This window comes from Cydia pomonella, chromosome 10 (genome assembly GCF_033807575.1).
Source record: "Cydia pomonella isolate Wapato2018A chromosome 10, ilCydPomo1, whole genome shotgun sequence".
Taxonomy (NCBI): Eukaryota; Metazoa; Arthropoda; class Insecta; order Lepidoptera; family Tortricidae; genus Cydia; species Cydia pomonella.
The window spans coordinates 1,436,728-1,451,701 of NC_084712.1; the positions used below are offsets into that span (position 1 = coordinate 1,436,728).

Genomic DNA, 14,974 nt, shown 5'->3' on the forward strand with positions numbered 1-14,974 from the left:
TAGACCCTCGGGAAAACCTCGGCAGGTAGCTCATTCCACAACCGGAGCGTGCGCGGGAGGAAGTTCCTCTTAAACCGCACAGTGCGTGACCATTTAGGTTCTAGGGTGTTAGGATGAACACCTGTACTGGCTATACTTTATCTGAGTCCGCGGCGCAAAGCCTTACAGCATAACAAACAAAGTGTGGAGCCTCACTATAAGGCTAGGTTCACACGGCGTTAATTTTTCCCGTATACCGTATCCCATATATTTTATCGAATACTATAGTGACAGCAAACTTTATATAGCAACTTTCAAAATCGTTCACACGGCGTCTATGCGGAAAAGCCGTCTAAGCTTGTGAACATACAATAGTTTCACAAAGGAATATATTTATGGTGGTGCTTACGCACACTGTCGCTTATCAAGTTGAAGCAGAGTTATTAGCTAAGACAATTCAATACATGTAATATCAAAATCAGTTATTCTCAATAGATATTTAATACCTACGTAACGTTAGGAATGGACTCTCCATGTACCAAAAAGTGTCATAAAAAAACCATAAATAGGTGGCGCTACATTACCTAGAATGCTTGAAAAAAAAAAACAAATCATAGACAGCGCACTTCACACTTCACTCCGTCAACACCGTACATTAATTTTGGCTGTTCTGTTCATTATGGAAGGTAGAGGCAAGGAACAGAAACTCCTTAGGCAGAATTGTTGCAAAAGTGTCCAGCTGTCAGCTATAAATAATAGTTCCAAATCTCTCCAGAGTAGCGCTAGAGTAGCTAAGAACGTAGGCGTTATTGACGGAGTGAAGAGCGCTGTCTATGATTAGATTTTCTTCTCAAATATTGTAGGTATTGTAGCGCCACCTATTTAAGGTTTTTTGTCGGACACTTTTTGGTATATGGAGATTCTGTTCCTTGCCTCTACCTTACTGTTCATGTTAACAACAGTTGATAATGTATATTCTAAAATAAAGCCAATAAATTTTTGGCTGTCTCTAATATTTTATGATTCATCGTTTCCTAGAATCGTCGACGGCATCATGTCTAGACATGGTTAAATGTCTAGACTAGACGAACCTACAAAACTGTCAAATGGTTTATATCGCACAGTTAAACTGTGGAATGAACTGTCGCCTGCGGTATTTCCGGACCGATCCTCCAAACCTTCAAGAAAAGAGCGTAAACGATGAGATCTATTAAACCGGTAACGCACATGCAAGTTGCAACCTCTCTGGTATTGCAGGTGTCCATAGGCGTCAGTAATTGCTTGCTATTCGTCTGCGCATTTGAATTTTATATCATTAAAAACACCTACAACAAGGCTGCTTTGGACGAACGTCCGTCATCGATCCCCGGTCGGACGACTTCAGAGAGCCTACCACGGACCACGTTCGACGTATTGCCTCTCTGTCATACTTCTAAATTTATACGTTAGGGTAGCAGGGAGGCAACACGTGGAACGTGGTTCACGGTAGCCCCTTAGGTTTTTAAGACTAAAGTGGACGACCGCCCCGAAACCGCCTTTCCATACAAACGTAGTCCCCATTTTCCTCTCTGGATGTTAACATTATTGAGAATGTTTTGATACAATTTGATGTGCCACCCCACACCCCCCCAACCCCAACCCCAACCCCAACCCCAACCCCAACCCCAACCCCAACCCCAGACCCCAACCCCAACCCCAGATGCCCTTTCGTTTGTTTTTTTTTTCGAATCTTTAATTATTGTAAGAGTTAGGAACATTTTATATTTTGTATAAAACGCTCAAACGCTAAGACGGTTTTTCGCTCCTAATTTTTATAATAATCAAAATATCGAAAATCAAATGTATATGGGGCACGGCATCGCGATGGTCAAAGAGAATTTGAAATAGAGGTGGATCTGGTAGATAGTCAAAGAAAATATAGTAGCCACAGTAAATTTAGTGCCATCTTTAGACACATGATCAAAACTTTTAGAACGCCATTTGACTTTGGTCCTCATTATTTCAGTGATACGTGTTAAATATGTTAAATATAAAAAAGTGGCGCCATCTTACCGGGCATAACCCAAAGTTTCTGGCGCCATCGCTCGAAACGATGCCACCATACCTTTGGCCTTTGATCTATTAGATGACGCCACTTTTTGATATTTAACAAATTAAATACATATTATCAGTGAAAGGATAAGGGTCGAAGTCAAAAGGGTTCTAAAAGTTTTAATCATGTGTTGAAAGATAGTAAATTTACTGTGGCTACAAAGTTTTCTCTGACAATCCACCTCTATTTCAAATTCTCTTTGATATGGTAAATATCTAAAGAGGAAAATAAGGACTCCGTTTGTATGGAGAAGCGACCGTACACTTTCCTCTTAACCCATTCAGCGCTAATCACGTCACGTTGTCGTTTTGCCTCTACGAAGCATTTTCGCTACATACCGGGAAACCCATATTATCGGTTACGACGTAGCGCTGCGACCGTAGCTCAGCGGTGAATGTGTTAACTGGTTACCGTACAGTATAGGGAAACTAGAAAAGCTGTTAAGGCCCTGATCTAATATGTACGAGACGAGAGACGAAAGATATACACGAGATGGGCCGTAGAAAAAAAAACTTAAAAATAACGAATATTTTTCTTATTCCTTGGGAACATTTCTAAACATGGGTGATTGTTATTGTTATTCGACTCATTTTGTCAAAAACGAAATCCAAGTTAATCATTATATCTATTATCAAAAAACCCCCTCGATGAAATTAGTACATTACGATACAAGTGCGAAAAATAGGAAATTCGAAACGAGTGGCGATAAATTAAAACACGACCGAAGGGAGTGTTTTAAATCGACACGAGTTGCGAATTACCTATTCGCACATGTATCGTACAACGTTTTACAGTACATATGGCCCTTTAAATGTTCGACACAGTAACGTAATATGCTACTTCTCGCACTAGTGCTATAAAGTAGCCCCATATGTACTGTAAAATATATACTTAATGTTTTCAAAACAGTGACATTAAAGTAAACATTTCGAATCAAAGATAACACAAGATGGGATGATGCCAATATCTACCACATTTGGTTTAGAAATAAAGTAGTTTACGAGTAGAAGCTAACCATCAATAAACGAAGACTATGACATTGAAATTTAAACAGAGATAACAAGTGGGTATTCAGATTAAGACCTTTTATCAACTGCTTAAGGTTCATTATCGACTAACTTGCATAGTTCCATATCAGATTCTATACGAAATGATGTAAGTTTATATGGACTTCTTAGGAATTTAATACCTTTTGGTCTTGAGGCTGTGTGGCAGCAATGAAAGTTGCTCTTGCTCCCGATCGAGGACAGAAAACAAAGCGGTGCTGACAGAAAGTGCACTTACTATTGGTATGTATTGTTGTATTTATTTGTTTATTTAAATTGTATTAAATTGTACTGTATACTTAATGTATGTGTAATTTTCCTATTCCTCTAAGTAATTCGTGCACTATCTGTTATAAAAACTTACTGTTCTGTATATCCTGTAACCCTAAGGTTGTCTGGAAGAAATCGCTTACAGCGATAAGACCGCCTGTCTTCTTCTACCTTTCTTAACATTGTAAATCTGTTTTTTTATTAGTTTTCTTTGTGGTGCAATAAAGAATATTTACTTAATTATCCTACTAATTCAAGTTTTGAAAGGCTTTATCTCGGACTAGAACTAAATCAGACATGAGCGGGAAATGACCGAACGGGATAGTCTTATGTATCTTTCAGTAGAAGTAGCAGGAAAAGCGTTATTATTTTTTGTCCTTATCACAGTCTCACTTTTTTTACTTCCCACCATATATTTAGTATGGTTTAATGGAGGGTAACAATGAACCCGACCAAATTACGTTAGGTATGTTGTCAAAAATCTTAAAACATGTCTTTAATTTCGTCGCATTGCATATGTTCTGTCCCACACGGACGCACGCGAATTGCGCATATAAAGAAAATATACCAAATCTATGAATTAGAACATAGTAACTAGAAACTTAGAAAGTAGACTCTCTGTAAGTTATTGTCTGTGTCAGGATTGCGGTAACGGAATGCAGTGGCAAATTACGCGGTCTCTGATACCCGGGGGTGTAACTCAGTGGTAGAGTGTCTGCTTCGCATGCTGAAAGTCCTGGGTTCAAATCCCAGCACCTCCAACTGTTACTTTTACTTTTTTTGCAATTGTGCTGAAACTGCAAAAAAATCGATGGAATTGTGTAGTAGGGTCAGCATCAATAGTAGCGGGTTAAACAACGCGCCAAAAGTACCTATCTGTACCCCTAGTGTAAATTTTGTATGGGTTTTTGAACAGCGCGCCAAGCGGGACGTTTTGGAAAGTCAAAAATCTCATACAAAATGACACTTAACGCAAACGCCTACGTCACGTTTCGCTGTCGAAAATATTTACACTAGGGGTACATATATTCCGGATAACTTTTCCAAATATTGAAAAAGCTCTAAAATTTACGTTCAAAAGTATATCTTGTACCGTCTTAATTGTTTTACATATTATATTAAAGTAACCAAAATAAAATACAGCTTCTAACCAATAATATTAATACAGTAAATTACCACCCAGCCATTGTGTTAGAGCCGTAACACTAAAAAAACATAGTCCATTATCGGAAGAAACTATAAGCTTCAATTTCGTAAATGCAAATTAATGAATAATGATAGTAACTAGCAATGTCCCTGAAATAGTAATATAAATAATAAATATCACAGATTAGAATATGTCTATCGTTAAACAAACTGATAATTATAACAGTTAATCTCACTAGTTAGATTGCAGTAATGTCAGTCTGTCGTATACGGATGAGAGCTGTTATATAATGGGCAAATACAGCATGTAATTTTGATGTGACCATATGTGGTTTTCCATCAGAAAAGACCCTTTATACATGGTACGGCACATATTATATTACTAATTAGTATAGTAGTAAGGGTAATTAATAATTAGTATAGACCCGCATGGTTAACTTTCATGTGTTTTATTTCTACAAGCTTTTATTTACTTTCACCTGACCGTTGTCTGTTTGTAATGAAATCTTGCAAGTTAAATTTGATCCACTTCCCGGTTTCCGATGAAGCTGAAAATTTGCATACATATGTAAGTCGGGTGACAATGCAATATTATGGTACCATCGAGCTGATCTGATGATGGAGACAAGAGGTGGACATAGGAACTCTTGTGATAAAACAACGCATCCTAATTGTGTTTGGGATTTTTAGAATTGGCTCGATGAGTATTAGTTGCCTGTGGAAAGAAAAGTACAGTCAGTGATAAAAGCTTGTACTAAAAATGAAATGTTTGCCAAAAACTTATTAAAAATACGACTAAGTATATTATTCAATCATAACGTGCCACTGACGCGACATTTTGACTGACAAAAGTGTTAACTAGGTTACCTAGTACCTACCGTTTAAATATTTTACTCATGTGACAGGGCCCACCCTGTATATTACACTTTAGTGATGCATAGTTTTATACACCGTGGGCCAATTAAACCCGACAGATTTCAAAGGTGTATTCTTGACCGCATTTAAAGACTAAAATGTCATACAATGTTTTCGGAAATCGGTCTTGTTTTAGAGATAATGACAATTTCTGTGAAAATTTGTTTCTTTTATAACTTAGTCAAAAACGCCTTTTTAGCTGTGACGCTGCCACTATGTGACTTGGTTTAGACATACCTACTGACAGATATTAAAGTTTTAAAGTAAACTCGCAATTTTCGTCTGTAAATAAAAAAAAACTTTACTTATTCGTTGTAATGTTGTTTTTTCCACCAAGGTGTAAAAATAAATAACGTGTCGTGTGCAGAAAACGCAAAAAGAAATTTATTTTTTAGGCAAAAAAAATTTTTTTTGGCGAATTTGGCCAAAACTCGTATAACATTTTTTGTTCCTTATGACCTCAGGAATGCGTGGTTAAAATCTGTCGGGTTTAATTGGCCCACGGTGTATATCAGAATCTAGGAAAAGTAAATCTAATCTAGATACATTAATCTCCCTACACTTATCTTTGTTATGAGAGTAAACTATTATTTAAATTGCTTCCTGATTACTAATGTGATTGCAAAGGTAAGTAAATGTTAGTATAAATAATAGGTACGGTCACGTCTGAAAATATCGATACGGACTAAGTGCGAAAAATATGTATACACTACCCTAATATATGGGCCGTAAGGTCGTGTATACATATTTTTGGCACGTCGATCGTGTCGACGTTTTTAGACGTGACTGTACATTTTTAAACTAAATATTTTTCCAAAGTTCCACAGCACATTTAAAGTATAATAGATGCATTGCACAAAGCATAGTGGCTGCCTTTTAATTTGTTTGTGTGGGTTTGTCTTTATACATATTAGTCCAAGATCCCAGAGCCGCCAGGCCTTACTTATTTTGTCACGAATAAAATGTATGGGATAATATAGTGTTAGTATGTATTTTTGATGTCTGTGTACTTGCTATATTATTTTATTTTACTTTTTAGCTGTAAATAGTAATGCTAGTTAAGTACGTCAATTAATAATTAGTTTTTAAGATTAACTAACAAAATTGTATGGGCTCTGTCTGAAATAAATGATTTTTATTTATTTATTTATATTGGCCCGACGGCCATTTGTCCAATACGAGGTGCTAAAGAATGGTAAAAAATAATACTAACTTTTCTTAAATTCCCAAGGCTGATTTTTATGTCTGTTTTAGAAAATATTGTTAAAAATTGATAGTCAACATTGCCAGACCATTTCCGCCGTAATTTTACTTATATTCTCAAAACTGTAATACTTATAAAATATATGCTCACCTGTGACAAAAATCATAGTGGAGATGATGTTGGATCGATCAGGGTCCGTTTCCTGCATGCACAGCGCAGGACAGAGGATGAAGGGAATCGCCACGATGGCTCCGATCATAGTCAAGTAGTGCTGCGGACAATAGTTATTTGTTTTATAAGTGGCCAAAAATTAACCACGAGCGTAGCGAGCAGTTCAAAAGGAGGAATCTTGAGCGTTGCGAGGGTTTCAAAGCACGAGAGTTAAACAAGCTTTGCTACAGAAATTTTCTAGTCACACGGGAGTTTCATAGTTAACGGAATACCATAAGCCCCACAAGAATATTGTGGGGCTTATGGTAAATATCACAGGCGGGGATCAACAGAGGGTTACTTATAGTCATTTTGGTTGTTGGTTGCTAAGTTCACCATTTAGCAAAATGTTACTTAGGTAAGGTAAGAAAAAATACTAAATAGAAAATTCAAATTCTTCATAGCAATATTTTATAGAACATGACTAGAAGAATTTCAAATGAAAACAACCAGGCCATCATAAACAAAAGGCAGTGTACCTGCAAAGCCATGAAGATGCACAGATACCACGCGGGCACGTCGTCGATGCCGTACGTGACGTTGCCCTCGCGCGCCTCGCTTTCCTGCTTGCCTGGTACATCCTCGCTGGTTTCTGGTTCACCTAGCTATGAAAAATAATAATTTAAGTTAATTTAATGGACGTAGTTCGTACAAGGAGACACAGGCACAGGGGTTATTATTTCCTAAAAACTGTTTTTATTTTATTTTAATTACTTGTTAATGAACTCTTAAGGCGCCTGACATACATTGCTATATGCGAAACTATTCTAAATGCATGCCTTTCCGTAGTACAGTCGGCGTCAAAAAATATTGTCGGCAAACGTCCAAAATATCGGAACACAACCTTATTTATAATCATAACAAAGGCAAGTTAGAATACATTTGGCCACTTTGTATGTATTTCATGCTAACCGTACATACAGAAAGGCAAAGAGATTCAGAGTTTCAGAGCCATACGTACAGTCAACAAAACTATTAGCTTAGCACCCCTACATTTTGATATTATATATTTGTAGAGGTACATACTACTTACTTAAAGTCCGACCAGAAATATATCATCATTGTCAAGAGGGCGCTGCTATTCTCATGTATAGGGTGACAGATCAGTTTAGTATGGAAAATTTAGTTCCAATGAAATTCCGCGATATGGCGTGTCTTGGCCTCCTACATATATTTGTATGCAAAGCAATTTTTTTTCTGACTGTACTTGCCCATTTACACGTGTAAGCCACTAGATGCCATTAACTAAAACACTCACGCGCGATGAAAACGGGTCACTGTGTAGAAATATCTCCATACTAGCTGACCCGTTTCCATTGCTCACAAGAGTATTAGCACAAGATATTTGCAAGTTCTCAACAAGGTTATGGGTATCATGGCCTTACGGCGGTCCTTTCCGATATTTGTTGGAGTAAATCGTTATCAATATGATGCTAACTGTCAACAAATTGATGGTCATTGAAATATAATATACCATACAAAACTTGTCAGTGAACTGTACTCATGCAGCTTATTTGATTGTCACAGTTTTTTATTTTTATTTATTTAGAACACAAACATTCACATATAAAAATGGGTTTGAAGTACAATGTAGTGTACTTAATATAAGTACACTACACACAGTACACCACCACACAGTAACCTACACAGTGTACAGTAACCTTTTGAACGCCACGCCTATCGTACGCGGCGCATAATCGTGCACCTTGTCGGTACGCATGAAGGTTGATATTGGGCTGTAGCCGCGCGCGTCATATGACGTCTTTGGCGGTCAAAAGGTTAAGAATCATATTTATTTATTTTATTTATTTATTAAGGTTTGCCAACAGGTGTAATACAAATACAATTGGACTTAAATAATAACCACAAAAATCATACCGGAATATTCACCCAATTATAGGTAAACACAACTTGCTAATACTATGCGCTTACATTTTGTACTTATGTTAAAATTCTTAACCTTAGCCAAAACAAAACAAAAAAAAGCTACAAGCATTAAGATACAAGAAAGCAAAATGAAAAGTAAAACAGATGTAACTATTCTAGAACTAACCTCTAAGCTATGAGAAACTACAAAGATTCCAAAAATACTACAATTTCATGTACCAACCTACTATTACAGACACAGAGGTAGGTGCATAGACCTAGTTTCATTATTAAGTAAATAATGTTAACATACATACTAACAGCAGAAAGAAAATGGAATCAGGAGCCATAATTAAATTCTATTTACTTACCAGTCTTCAGAGCAAAATCAGTATCTAAATATCACATGAACTTTTACGTTTAATGTAATAGGGCAGAAAGTAAAAAAAAATAGTGAATGTGTGAAATTATATGGATGGTAAGTAGAAGATTGGTACATTAATGTCCGTTTCATTATTATCGGATAAGTTGTAATCATTTCTTTTGAATTTCAATAATCCCTTTAAAATAAAGAAGGAAATTGAGTTATTTCTTATGATGGTTCATGTTCATACTTAGGTACTTTCAATAAATTACATTTTTAACACGCTTTTATTAGGTCGACCTGTATGTAACTAACTATGTAATGGAATCTAAGGTAACCATCTTCCAAGGATCGTAGCGGCTTGAAAATTGGCAGCTGTATCTAGTTCTGATGACAATACAATAATATGGTACTGTCGAACTGATCTGATGATGGAGCCGGAAGATATAAACTGGAACTTCATGTTGGAAACATCGTATCATAGCTGTGTGTTTGGATTTGCTAGAAAAGTTTTGTAATGAACTTTGACCACGATAAGCGTGTTTTTCTAGTGGTTTTTGAACTATATATTAATTTATTACAAACAAAACTTGTAGCTATCTAGTACTTGTAAGAGAGAAGAATCGATAATTGAGTTTATGGATATGGTTGAGGAGCCCAAGAGGGAATTTTTGTAGTTACTCGAGCGCGTCAGATTAAGGTATGGTGAGAGTACCACTTTTAGCCGTTTGTGTTGATCCTTTGGTTGGTGGGGGGTTCAACAAATCGGTTTGTGAATTTGGTCATTTCAGTTTGTTAATACTTACTATGCATATCTGAAAATTATTTGTACGCATTTTCTTAATCTGACGGTTACAATGTCAAAGGGCGACTAACTTGTGACCTTCAGATTAAGGAAATACGGATAAATAATTGTTACATTATTTTAACCAACCACCAACCCCAAGAAATTAAAAAAAAACTATAGACACTCCTGCTCGCTGGAAAAGAAAACTTTATATAACCTTTTATTCTTCCTATCATCTAATCTTTCAACTCCGATAGGTCTTTATGTCGCTCGAGTAACTACATATTTAGCATCGCCGGCTCCCCAAGGCCCCAGCTAATTGAATTTTAAAACTTTGCCCCCAATTCCGATGTCTGGGTACTACTTATCTACCTACTTATCCGCTAAGTACCTTACAGGTTTGCATGAATAACTGCCACTATAACTTACATTTACTTCCATCTCACAACACTAATTTTTACATTAACTTTTCGCACTCCATAAATTAGATATCCACCTTATAATTATAACATTATTTGGAACACGAATATTAGTGTAACAGAGTGCTCCACTCAGGTCCAATAAACTAAAGATAATTTCGGATTCTGACACTAAAAAGTGTTAAAAACTTATATAAAGGTAAATAAAATGGGCCTAGTGGCAATCTAAGAAAAGTAAGAAATAAATCAATAAACGAAATAACATCGCGACACTACACTTAACATCATATATGTGTGTTTAACATGTGTATATCAAAACACAACTGAGGCTCCTCAATATTATCATTGGAGCAATTAAAGTGTCGTGTTGCTGTATTAAGGACGATTCATACTTTACGCAAAGAAGAAAAACGTTCGGATTGAATCGCCAAACGTCACTTACAATTTTAGCTTATATTCTAATAAAATTAATACTTAACGCTATAAAATTTCGGTGAGATACTTTGTCAAATGTTAAAGTAAAAGACGCCGAGGCCGATTATCTAGTTATTGATTCGATTTGCAGTCAGCGTTTGCCACTTGGGGTAGGTAGTATTTCGAAATGGTAAATTATATTTCTGCTTATACAGTCTTGCTGATTGTCTCATTAATTTAACCGATTGATCAAATGATCATCCGATTCGAAGAACCATAACATTATAACTTTTAGCCGCCCAGAAATCTATAAAAGGGGATTCCATTCTATTTTGAATCTGTATTTTGACAAATCCAAGGCCATTACTAATTTTGGGTCGCTGCGCCATTAAGTAAATAAATAGAGCTTGACCAGTAATATATGATCGCGTGCCATATTGTGGAGTTTCATTGGAACTATATTTTTCATACTAGACTGAACTGCCACCTGTGAGAATAACAGCGCCCTCTTGACAATGATCATATATTTCTGGTCTTCGCAAATTTTATGACGGCTAGAGGAGAGGATAATAGGTAATTTACGTTTCAACGCGACGCGCTACGTGTGATCGTCCTTTAGAACGTACCAAACACAGTTTTAGCTGACTGAGTACGATTGTTTCTTCGTGAGGAATATTCTCATATTCTGCATACGAGTACCTACTATTTAAAAGTAATTTGACCTGTCAGGCATGGCGCTGTACCTATGGCCGTTGGAGTCCAGTACGATTTGACTGATTGCTGTGACGTGAATTACGTGAGTGATGTGATGGAATGTATCATTTGTGTTATCTAAATGATACCTATATTCAGTAATATCATTAATTTACAAAGATGTAGTTTGTTGTTGGTCAGTTTGTGGTTGGGGGATTTAAATCTTCTCGGGTCAGAGGTGTAGGGTTAGAGCCGGTGTATCTTATTTGACGTTCATAAGCGCATGGTCAGAGGTGTATTGTTAGAGCCGGTGTAGCTTTATTTGACGTTCATAAGCGCATTGTCAGAGGTGTATGGTTAGAGCCGGTGTAGCTTTATTTGACGTTCATAAGCGCATTGTAATATGCCTACTTGAATAATAAACTACTTATCTTTATCTTTAAGCGGAACGTAATGTTAGCGTGTCTGTTTGGATCCTGACCATGTAACAATCATTCAAACTTGCTACATATATATATATATATATATATATATATATATATGTTTTCCATGCCCACATGTACGTTGTGTTGTGGCATGGCTGCAATGATGTTGGCGTGTGCGTACCATCAAACAAACGCAAACTTACTTACCATATCTCTCACCATGTTTTCCAAACCCACGTGCACGTTGTGGTGCGGCATGGTTCAACTGCAATGATGTTGGCGTATGTGTGACTTTACGTACTGTTTAATGAACATGCGAACTTACCATATCCCTTACCATGTTCTCCAAACCCACGTGTACGTTGTGGTGCGGCATCGTTCAACTGCAATGAAGCAAGGGCTGAAAACATGAGGATTATTTTTATATATTTTTTTTTTATAAATAAATAAAATAATAAATAAATAAATAAATATTATAGGACATTATTACACAAATTGACTAAGTCCCACAGTAAGCTCAATAAGGCTTGTGCTGTAGGTACCTAGACAACGATATAAATATATAATTATAAATACTTAAATACATAGAAAAAACCCATAACTCAGAAACAAATACCCGTGTTTATCACACAAATATACGCTCTTACCGGGATTTTAACCCGGGGCCATTAGCTTCATGGGCAGGGTCACTACCCACTAGGCCAGACCGGTCGTCAAATAAATTATGAAGTATGGAATTAACAAATAAATTAGCTACCAGATAAAAATCTACCAGTTAAGCTTTTGAAGATTGTGAAACGCCAGTGATGACTGCATTCGTCCGATAAGTGATAAGTAGCTTTATTCAGGACTTTATCTCAACATTGTGAAACAGTCGCGTGATCCTCCACAGCCGGACCACCTCGCCTGATTGCGCTCAATTTTTAATGGCGAAATGTATCCCTAATGTACCTCATCTGAGATTTAACGTACCTCTGTAGTTTGGCAGATATATGCGTTTAAAAGGGGTCCGGTTGGGGAGTAAAATCTGCAGCCGGACCACACCTGGATCCGATGATAACCGTGATTTCGAGATATAATTTAAACAACAGATCAATGTTCCTATTATGTACCTTTGAATAAATCGTTTTTTTATTTAAAAAATAGTCTCATAAATGAATTTTCATATATTTCATTTTTTGAGTATATGCGAAATCGTAAGCGCCTGTTTAAATATAATAGCAATTTTATAAGTGTGTACGTCAGTGTTGTCCGAAATGTTAACAGGCGCTTACGATTCCCAACATATACTCAAAAAATGAAATTTATGAAAATTCATTTATGAGACTATATTTTAAATAAAAAAACGATTTATTCAAAGGTACATAACGGGTACATTCATCTGTTGTTTAAATTATATCTCGAAATCACGGTTATCATCGAAGGTGTGGTCCGGCTGCAGATTTTACTCCCCAGCCGGACCCCTTTTAAACGCATATATCTGTCAAACTACAGAGGTACGTTTAATTTCCGACGAGGTACATAAGGTACATTAGGGGTCCATTTCGCCATTAAAAATTGAGCGCAATCAGGCGAGGTGGTCCGGCTGTGGAGGATCACGCAAACAATCACTTAAAATTTAATAAATTATAATTTATAATACCAACCTTAAGATTGGGCACATCCAGCAAAACTTGTATACGGTAGCTTTATGTTTCACTTTCACAAATAGTCTTGTAAACACTGAACTGTAGCACTAATATAATAACAAAATTATTTTCTATCGGATTTTTTAAAAGTATTTATAAAACTACGCGCTTATAATATGAAAGTTAACTTAGAAAATCAGTATTAAATATTTAAAAAATGATCATTTTTCTCAGAGAGACAAACTGCGTGAAGCGTGGCACGATATTGAATAATATTGATATGAAACAACGAGATCAGTAGGTAGTTTGACTTAACTATGTTTGAGACAAATGAAGAGACAGGTGTTTTATGTTCACGTCTAGTGGTGCGAGTACCCGCGCGTTTGTGTTTAAAATTAGCACAAGATTAACTTGTCGCTTGTCGATATTGTATTTGATGTTTATCGTAGTCATATAGCAATACTGTAGGTATGTACGGCTAAGATGGTCGGCTCTTTATCATTTGTCACCATGCCTGTTACGTTCTAACAAGTATGTAAGTGCAAAAGTGACGGACATAGTGACAAGTGATAAAAATGGAACCATGCTGTGGCATCAGCACCATGTAGAGCTAAGATGGTCGACTATTTATGATTTGTCACCATGCCTTGCCTGTCACGTTCTAACAAGTAAGTAAGTGTGAAAGTGACGGGCATAGAACCATGGTGCCACTGCGGTCTTAACTGATTTAAATATCTAATAGTAATACTAGTTTCCAATAGCGCCTTTGTCCGCGTAGGAGTAGTTGTTGGTCTCCTCGTGCTGAAATTGATACCTAAGCGAACGAAAGATTCTAAAATTGAACCGATATAAGCGTAGCGAGGGTTCAAATAGTGGAATCTTGAGCGTTGCGAGGTTTTCAACGCTCAAACTTTTCTACCGAGTACAGAGAACGCTATAATTTTTTTTTCATTCTGCAATGTTTTGCCGCCAAAGTGCAGCACTAGCACTTTTCCTAAACCATAGAGTGACTTATACATACTGTGCCATAAACTGTTTTTGACAAGTTTTTACAGATAATAAAATATGCATCAAGGCGGTTTGTTTATAAAGGGCCTACCGCGGGAAACGTGAAAATCGAAATTTTGTTATCTGCCTCTTCATCGCTCGAATATGCAAGAGTGATAGAGAGGTTAGATAACGAAACTTCGATTTTCTTGTTTCACGGTAGACTCTCGGATTGTGATGGATTGTGGTAGCAGCGCCCCCTACTACTAGCCACCATAATGAAACAGCTCAAAATTTTGCATAAATTTACTTTGCTACTATTGTGTATAAAATGCCAATTTCTCGTCACTTTTCGAAGAATAAAGAGATTCTTTACGACCTTGGGTCACCTGTAAACAGAATAATTCCAAAATATGATTTGATTTTCTACAATGAATTTTGAGGCCCTGACAGCATTTATAACATGTCGTGCTTGTTTATCTGACCTCCGCTGCCGTTCGCTCCAGTCGCTAGCAGTATCTGTGTGCTA

General features: G+C 36.6%; 2 protein-coding genes and 1 non-coding gene across 6 annotated transcripts in view; 1 reads left to right on the forward strand and 2 right to left on the reverse strand.

Moving 5' to 3' along the window:
• Positions 1–13,857, reverse strand: part of LOC133521815 (solute carrier family 23 member 2) — a 55,969-nt gene extending 42,112 nt beyond the window's left edge. The window contains exons 1-4 of one of the 4 annotated variants that reach the window (XM_061856890.1): positions 13,477–13,854; positions 12,156–12,213; positions 7,342–7,467; positions 6,803–6,923 (exon numbers count right to left, since the gene is read on the reverse strand). In XM_061856890.1, the coding sequence (XP_061712874.1) occupies positions 6,803–6,923; positions 7,342–7,467; positions 12,156–12,206 (298 nt within the window). In that variant the 5' untranslated portion in view covers positions 12,207–12,213; positions 13,477–13,854. Of the gene's footprint in view, positions 1–6,802; positions 6,924–7,341; positions 7,468–10,308; positions 10,509–12,155; positions 12,231–13,476 lie in introns of those variants that run through there. The other 3 variants (XM_061856889.1, XM_061856892.1, XM_061856891.1) reach the window with 3 other exon arrangements.
• Positions 1–14,974, reverse strand: part of LOC133521813 (cilia- and flagella-associated protein 52) — a 355,058-nt gene that overhangs the window by 204,029 nt on the left and 136,055 nt on the right. The window lies entirely within an intron of this gene.
• On the forward strand, positions 4,077–4,148 carry Trnaa-cgc (transfer RNA alanine (anticodon CGC)). The gene has a single exon. It is a non-coding gene; the product is annotated as a tRNA-Ala (tRNA).